Genomic DNA, 9,130 nt, shown 5'->3' with positions numbered 1-9,130 from the left:
AGCCATCGCACTAGGTTGGCTTAAAGGGGTTGAACGGGACAAAGGACACAAGGAGTTTACCCAGGTTCGGCCCCTCTCAACGAGGTAAAAGCCTACGTCCTGCTCCTAGTAGTATTGCTTGAGTTTCGATTACAAGGGAGCGAATACGCTTGACCTAGTTCTTAATTACCTGTTTCTTGAGTTAACCCGCCGCCGGGTCACACCTTTATATACACAGGCAGAGACTCGAAGGATACAGAGTCCCGGCCGGCTCACGCAACGTGATGGCGTGGTTTCTAACTAATCATGCGTTACGGAGCAAGTCCTGTGACGGCGGTTCACAGCTCCGGTCCTGGGCCCTTAGCAGGCCTGCCTCTAAGAGTCACCGTCTTCATACCTTTCCCTGGGCCTCCTTCGTGTTAAGCTGCCAATGGTATAACTCGGCCCCTCCTGGGCGGGTTATACCTCAAAGCTATATCCCCAACACAAAGGGCACAGAAGTTCAAATAGCCGCATGCAGCAGTAGTTCAAATTTTAGAAAGTTCAAATATTTACATCCCAACATTGTTGTCCCCTTTCACCGCCCACTGATACTCAATCAGATCTTCCTTCAGCTTCTCGTGAGTTAGTCGATGCCGAATTTGTTGATGCATTTGAATAAACTCCTCAAATGTGGCCAGATTCTTATCCAGAAGATGGATAGGATCACCCATGTTCCCAAATTCCAGAGCAGCGGCAGCATCCTCACCCTCATCCTCGACGATCATGTTGTCCATGATGACACAACATGTGATCACCCACAAGGTCTCCTGATCCCATTGTTTTGCAGGTCCACGAACAACTGCAAAGCAGACCTGAAGAACTCCAAATGCCCTCTCGACACCCATTCTAGCTGCTTCTTGTCTTTGGGTAAAGTGAGCCTTTTTCTGGCCAACTGGGTTTGAGATGGTGTTGACAAAGGTAGACCATGAAGGATAGATACCGTCAACCAGATAGTAGCCCATGTTGTACACATGTCCATTGGCAGTATAGTGGCAAGGAGGAACTTTTCCTTCACTCAGCCTTGCAAACAACGGCGATCGTTTGAGCACATTGATGTCATTGCAAGACTCGGGCATGCCAAAGAAAGCGTGGCAAATCCAAAGATCCTGTGATGCAACAACTTCAAGAATGATGGTGGGATTCTTAACATGACCCTGATATTGCCCTTGTAAAGCCTTCGGGTAATTTTTTTCATTTCCAATGCATGCAGTCAAGAGATCCAAGCAAACCTGGCCACCTCTTGCTTCTGAGATTCCCACGAGCCTCTCGGTGTCCGCCATAGTTGGTTCTCTCATGTACTAGGGTCCGAACACCTCGACCACGGCTGGTGCAAACCAGACCATGGCATCTCTACATGTGGTCTCAGACATCCGTAGGTACTCATCCAACAAATCAGTGGCCGTGCCATATACAAGCATCCGGAGTGTGGTCGTGCACTTCTGGTAACCAAAGAAGCCAATCGTTCCCACGACGTCCTTCTTCAGGATGAAGTAATCATCATACCACCGGACGGCATGGTACAAACAATCGAAGACAGTCTTGCGCATCCACAAATGCCAGCGAAAATGGTCAGCGAATAATGCATTAGAGACAAAGTAGTCGCCCATCAGTTTGAAATGCCGCGCGCCCTGCTGCGGTTGAGCACTCGTTGACCCTTGATCAAGCCCTTGAAAATGAGAACATGCTCCTCCGCACGCTCTGCCTCTTCAAGGACCGCCTGCATCATCGCCCTCTCATCGGAGTACTCCTCCTCGTCCGACGAGTCATCGGCGGACTCAACAAACTGCTCGTATATGTACTCCAAATCGGAATCCATTTCTACAAACAAGAAGGGACAACTGTTTTCAGCTCCGGCGATTCATCGAACAGTTGCCGGGCATGGTAGAGGATGGTATCTACACTACAAAAAAGACACATCCGTGACATTTTGGGCAGAATGAATTTTTTCTGTCATGCTTATGACACTTCTACGACGATAATTGTGACAAAACCGAGTATCATCATAGATGTGGTGGGCTCATACTTCTATGACAAAAAAACATGACAGAAAATGGGCTTTTCGTCCTGGGCGGGCCGGAGACACAGCTGCATGACATTGTTTGGGCCGTCCATGAAGGAAAAAACCGTGGTAGAAGCGAGGGCGTGGAAAATATCGGGGAGTTCCCGGTTACGGTGGGTGGTCGGAGGCCGAGCGATGCGTGTTTCTCTCATACACGTACGCACGTGTGTGCGAGGCGTTGGGCTCTAACTGAACCCGAGCGAGGCGTTGGGCTCTAGCTGAACCCGAGCGATTGCACTAGCTACGTTACTGAACCCGAGCGATCGATCCCTTGCTGTTAACTGGACCCGAGTGATTCCTTCGCTACTACTGCTAACTGAAGCCGATTGAACCCTGTTGCCTCCTTCCCTTGATGAACAGTGAGCGTTGTTGGGGGGGCGGGGGTTTGGATGAACAGTTCCCGATGGGGGGTTGCATGAACAGGACCCCATGGTGTTCCCTCTGGATGAACAGTACCCCGATCGATCGAGTCGGTTGGGGGGTGGATGAACAGGACCCCGTGGAGGGCTTGTTGAACAGTAGTCGGTGGAGGGCTGGATGAACAGTAGCCCGTGGAGGGGTGGTTAAACAGGACCTCGTGGAGAGGGCTGGTTGAACAATAGACGGTGGAGGAGCGATGGAGGCTGGATGAACAGGAGCCCGTGGATGAACAGTCGCAGGTGGAGGCTGGAGGTGGTCGACGGTGGATGAACAGTATTCCGTGGAGGCTGGAGGAGGTCGACGGTGGAAATGAACAATATCCCGTGGAGTCCCGTTTTGCGGTACGCCACAAACAGGGCCCCCATTTCGACCATAGGGCTCCAACACAAGTCCGTTTCCTCCGTTTTGCGGTACGCCACACCCCTCCCTATCAACAGGACCCCGTTTCGGCCATAGGAGGTCCAAGAGAAGTTCGTTTCCTTCGTTTTGCGGTACACCAGAACCCTCCCGATCAACAGGATCCCATTTCGACCGTGGCCGGTCAAACACAAGGCCATTTCCGCCATTCCGCGGTATGCCAGGCCTCGTTTCCATCGGTTGTTCCGTCCAAGCCGGTTGGCTCCCGATGAACACGACGTATTCCGTTGCCTCCCGATGAACACGACGCATTCCGTTGCCTCCCCATGAACACGACGATGACGCAGTTTCTCTGTTCCGACCCTGCCATGTACACGAGCCCTGGCCGTACGTATGCGCTAGTACGCGTTCGAGACCCCGCCCGTATGTACGTAAGTGGCCGTATTTACTTTCTTGCACCCTGGCCGTTGTACGTACGTGTACATGCTTCGCGCGCGCCTCTACTACGGCACGTGCCCTTCCTTACTCGGCCACGGTTCATCGCTGCAACCCGCAGACAGACCGGTCTTATGTACGTACACGTTCGCGACTAGAATGACAACGCTACGTACGCTTCTACCAGGTGGGTCCCGCTGTCAGCCACTTCCTTGCGTGCGAAGATGTAGCAATCAGGGGGAAGCATTTGTTTCATGAAATACGGTGGCCCGTCCGGTGGGTCCCTGCTGTCAGGTGGAGGAATCGTTATTTTCCGTGTAATAAGGAGGCACATCCTTGCTGCGGCCGTGGACCTAGTTGTCAGCCTCGCCACGTACAGTACTCTTCCGATGGAAGTCGTTCCTTAACCACGTTGACCATGCCGCACCGAGAACACCAGGGCGGTGGACGGCAACGAGGCCTAGGCAGGGGACGACGCGGAGCCGGGGAAGACCGTGACGCTCCCGATTCAGTCGTACACTAGTCATACACACAAACATGTACGATCAAGATCAGGGACTCACGGGAAGATATCACAACACAACTCTAAAAATAAAATAAGTCATACAAGCATCATAATACAAGCCAGGGGCCTCGAGGGCTCGAATACAAGTGCTCGATCATAGACGAGTCAGCGGAAGCAACAATATCTGAGTACAGACATAAGTTAAACAAGTTTCCATAAGATGGCTAGCACAAACTGGGATACAGATCGAAAGAGGCGCAGGCCTCCTGCTTCGGATCGTCCTAAACTACTCTTGGTCGTCGTCAGCGGCCTGCACGTAGTAGAAGGCACCCTCGGTGTAGTAGGAGTCATCGTCGACGGTGGTGTCTGGCTCCTCGGCTCCGGCATCTGGTTGCGACAACCAGGCAGAAGGGAAAGGGGGAAAAGAGGGAGAAAAGCAACCGTGAGTACTCATCCAAAGTACTCGCAAGCAAGGAGCTATACTACATATTCATGAGTATATGTGTAAAGGGCCATATCGGTGGACTGAACTGCAGAATGCCAGAATAAGAGGGGGATAGCTAATCCTGTCGAAGACTACGCTTCTGGCCACCTCCATCTTGCAGCATGTAGAAGAGAGTAGATGGTAAGTTCACCAAGTAGCATCGCATAGCATAATCCTACCCGGCGATCCCCTCCTCGTCGCCCTGTTACAGAGCGATCACCGGGTTATATCTGGCACTTGGAAGGGTGTGTTTTATTAAGTATCCGGTTCTAGTTGTCATAAGGTCAAGGTACAACTCCGGGTCGTCCTTTTACCGAGGGACACGGCTATTCGAATAGATAAACTTCCCTGCAGGGGTGCACCACATAACCCAACACGCTCGATCCCATTTGGCCGGACACACTTTCCTGGGTCATGCCCGGCCTCGGAAGATCAACATGTCGCAGGCCTACCTAGGCACGACAGAGAGGTCAGCACGCCGGTCTAATCCTAAGCGCACAGGGCTCTGGGCCCATCGCCCATTGCACACCTGCATGTTGCGTGGGCGGCCGGAAGCAGACCTAGCTACCTCCATTACAAAGGAAGTCACGTCGGTCCAATCTGGCGCGCGCCGCTCAGTCGCTGACGTCACGAAGGCTTCGGCGGATACCATGACGTCGAGTGCCCATATCTTTCCCACGTAGTTGGTTAGTGCGTATAGACCAAATGGTCAGACTCAGATCATATACCAAGAACTCGTTAAGCGTGTTATTTTGAAGTAACCGCGGACGCCGACCAGGGCCAGGCCCACCTCTCACCTAGGTAGTCTCAACCTGCCCTGTCGCTCGTTACAAAGATCCACCCGGAGGGCCGTCGGGACAAAGGTCCTTTCAGCCCCCAATCCATGAATCACTCGCGGGTACTCCTCGAGCCGACCCGACTTTAGTCACCACATGTATCATGTATAAAGTATATAGTATATACCCGTGATCACCTCCCTAGTGATCACGGCCCGATAGTATAGCATGGCAGACAGACAGGAATGTAGGGCCATCGATGGAATACTAGCATCCTATACTAAGCATGTAGGATTGTAGGTAAAGGTAACAACAGTAGTGGCAAAGACAGGCTATGCAGCAGAATAGGATTAATGGAAAGCAGTAACATGCTACACTATTCTAATGGAAGCAGTATAGAGAAGAATAGGCGATATCTGGTGATCAAGGGGGGGGGGGTTGCCTGGTTGCTCTGGCAAGAAGGGGGGGTCGTCAACACCATAGTCGTACCGGGTAGCAGCGGCGTCGGTCTTGGTGTCTAGCGAGAGAAGAGGGGGAAGAAACAATAAATATAATGCAAACATAAGCATGACGATGCATGACATGACAATGAGCATTGCTAGGGGTGCCCAATCGCGGTAGTAGGTGATACCAGCGAAGGGGGGAAACATTCGGGAAAGCATTCCCGGTGTTTCGCGTTTTCGGACAAATGAACCGGACGGGGAAAGTTGCGTGTTTGCTATGCTAGGGATGTGTGGCGGACGAACGGGCTGCATATCCGGAATTGTCTCGTCGTTCTGAGCAACTTTCATGTAGAAAGTATTTTCATCTGAGCTACGGTTTATTTTATATGATTTTCTAAAGTTTTAAATCATTTTTTGAATTTATTTAATTAATTTAATTCAACATTATCCAGAATAGAGCATGCTGACGTCAGCATGACGTCAGCAGTCAACAGAGGTGTTGACGGGTCAAACTGACGCGTGGGTCCTACTTGTTATACTCTGTTTCGGTTAACTAGGATTTAGCTAATCTAATTACTGTTTAACTAACTAACTAGTTATTAGATTAATTAATCAGGTTTAATTAAGTTAATTAATTATTATTATTTTAACTATTATTTATTTATTTATTTATTTATAGTTTTATTATGTATTTTTAGTTTTGTCTTAAAATCGTTCTAGGGATGGCCCACCAGTCATTGGCACAAGGGGGCGGGGCCAGCTGTCATAGGCCCCTGTGGCCTTAGCGGGTCGGGCGAGCGTAGCGGTAGTGGGGCAGAGCCAGGCGCGGCCGCTGGGCGCCCGATTGGGGGAGCCCAGGTGTAGGCCGATGGGGCACCGCGGGGGGCGCCGAAGAGGCGCCAGCTGGGACCGGAGAAGGCGCAGCCAAGTGCTGCGCAAAGCCGTGGGGCGGCAGTCGGAGGTGGTGTCGCGGCGGGAGGGGGCGGGCAGCAGGATCGGGGCAGTGGGGCGAGCAGCACCGGGTGCGGTGAGCAATACCACGACGTGGGGCGGCGACAGTAGCTGCGGCGGGGATGGGGACGGGCAGTAGCGGCTGCGGACGACACGAGCGCACGCGGCCATGGGCGCGTGACGGGCGTGATCGAGCGCAAGGAGGAGGGGCCGCGGGCGCGGGAGCTTGCGGGGTCGACGAGCGGGCGGCAGAGGAGCAGTCGCAGGGGTGCCGGGGCGCGGCGGCGGGTGCGGGCCAGCGCAGCCGAGTGCAGGCGCGTGAGCGGGGCATCGGTGACGCACACATCGGAGTGGACGTGGCCGCGGTGAGCGCGGAGGCGTTCGAGCGAGGAGGCAGGGAGATCCGGGGCGCGGGCGACGCACGGGTGCGCGCGTGCGGTGGCCGTGGCGACGAGCGCGAGGCAGCGCGCAGCGCTGGCAGGCGGTGTCGCCCGAGGGAGAGGGGAGGGAGCGAGGCTCACGGCGGGTCGTAGGGTTCGAGACAGCGGGTGTCGGGGTGGTCGACGGGGACGGCCTGACGGAGAGGAGGCAGGCCGGCGCGGGGCTCCGGCGATGGCGTCGACGAGGAGGACGGCGTCGAGCAGCGCCAGGCAGCGTCCAGATCGAGCCGGGGCGCGTGAGCCCCGATCCGATCTAGATCGGGGGGAAAAGGGAGAGAACGCGTGGGGGGGGGAGTGGTGGCGGCTAGGGTTGGACCAGGGGGGTCGGGGTGACCTAGTAGGGCGCCGGGGTGGGCCGGCCTAGTCGGCCTGATTGGCCCAGAGGCCAGCTGGGCCGTGGCCCAGAGAGGGGGGGTTCTCCTCTTATTTTATTTTCTGTTTCTGTTTTGTATTTTCTTTTATTTATTTTTCTTTTTCTGTTTTATTTTACTTTTAATTTCTTTAGTTTGTAAAATATGACAATAGCTCCTAAATTAATGTCTCTGAATAACCCACGGCCTTAAAAAGTTTGATGACTACATAAACTAGTTTAACATTTTTTTATTAATTTAAAAGCATTCAAATATTTGTTTTGCTACTGTTTTATTTAGTTAAGTGCATTTAAACTTTTTATAAAGACTTGGTTTATCCACCAATATTACTTATGAATTATTTGGCACAAACCGAACATTTTTGTTTTAATGTTTGAAAACTTTTGTTGTATGCCTATTTGGAATTTGAATTTTGAATCGGTTTTTGAACTAACGAGGGGTTAGCAACAGTAACGAAGGTGACGTGGCATCATTAGCAGAGTTTTTCTGTGGCCTAATTATCCGGGCGTCACAAAGACGCGGCAGTGGATGCCCACGCGGAGAGGAGTACGAGGGTTCACTGGTTCGGCTGCGGTGTGAGGCTGCCGTTGCCGCAGGGCCTGGCCAGCGGTGGGAGTAGTAGGGGGTGGTGAGGCCTCCACGGCAGCACAGCCGGCCATGGGAGGCAGGAGCACGCGGCACGACTGGCGCTGGTTTGGACAGCTGGAGCAAGAAGACTAGAGGTTGAAGAAGCACGACAACCATTGGATGGACCTCGTACGGTCACTTCAGCTAGAATCGTTTATATTGACTAAGTTGACAAAGCCCTTGGTACGCGTCAACTTAGTAGGCCCACAGGTCAGCCTCCGAAATGGTGTGCCCCAGATGTCAGGGGAGGAATCATTTTTTGGGCGGCTGAAGCTAGAATATCCTACATTGAAGAAGAAGCACGACATCCGTTGGATGGACATCCAATGGCTACTGCTGCTAGAACCGTGTGTTGACTATAAGTTGACAAAGCCTTGCATGCGCGTCAACTTACTTTTTTTAGGGGACGTGTCACCTTAGTAGGCCCACAAGTGTGTGGCAGAGAACTTATAGCCCATTTGCGATTTGTAAGAATGTACAACCCATTTCGAAATTCTAATGGAATTTACTACAACCCATTTACAGTTTGTTAAAAGTACAACCGAGGGTTCTAGCTAGGACAACGATTAATAATTTCAACCAACTGATCAAAACAGAATTCAATAAAGTTTCCCACATTTTGAAGGGATCCGAAATATTTTTATCCCAAAATTTCTAGTCAGATTAAATACAATTTCAATATAAATTTCTATTACATAAAAATCCAACGAAACATTACGCGCGCAACAATTAATGAAATTAAAAATTTCAAAATCCAAAAATAATATTTTATGAACTAATTGCGTGTTGGTTGCATTCTTTTATAGTTACTGCCCAGTTCTTATAATTACATCCCATTTATTATTTCTTAAAGCCCATTTTCTTGTTAAACCTATTGCATCCCTCCTAGGAAAGATTTGCAGCCCATCGGGGCGGAGAATAAGAAGTTGACCTTGCCTGGGTATTCCTCAAAAAAAGTATAGTTGGGCTAGCCAATTTCATCTTGAAAAAAATTAATATCTGTGCTGGATATCTGCCCTAGGCTAGACGGGCCACAGCCCGCCCAGTTAATACCCTACTCTCCTCTGAAAAACAACGAAAACATCGCTCAAGAAAAACTCTGCAATGCTCACACCTCAAAAACACAAATACAGCTAGAGCTGCTTGGTCCCAGCTGTCGGCCGCTCCGTGTGCAATTCTCTCGTTTATTGACTATATAGGTTGACAATGGTGTGGGACCGTGATGTCAGGAAACCAGGAGG

The 9,130-nt window shown here is 51.4% G+C and overlaps 1 protein-coding gene across 1 annotated transcript; it reads right to left on the bottom strand.

Annotated features, from left to right (window-relative positions):
• Positions 1-530: 530 nt before the first annotated feature.
• On the bottom strand, positions 531-1,301 carry LOC109749913 (uncharacterized). The gene has a single exon (XM_020308853.1). The coding sequence runs from the start codon at positions 1,299-1,301 to the stop codon at positions 531-533; it is 771 nt and encodes a 256-aa protein (XP_020164442.1).
• Between the last annotated feature and the right edge of the window lie 7,829 nt (positions 1,302-9,130).

The sequence above is a fragment of the Aegilops tauschii genome, chromosome 7, assembly GCF_002575655.3.
Source record: "Aegilops tauschii subsp. strangulata cultivar AL8/78 chromosome 7, Aet v6.0, whole genome shotgun sequence".
Classification (NCBI taxonomy): Eukaryota; Viridiplantae; Streptophyta; class Magnoliopsida; order Poales; family Poaceae; genus Aegilops; species Aegilops tauschii.
Note: the sequence above shows the minus strand (reverse complement) of the source record. Positions and strands in the feature narration are given on the sequence as shown.

Excerpts from the sequence above, each read along its gene's own strand:
- LOC109749913 (XM_020308853.1), bottom strand. The coding sequence starts at position 1,301 with ATGGCGGACACCGAGAGGCTCGTGGGAATCTCAGAAGCAAGAGGTGGC.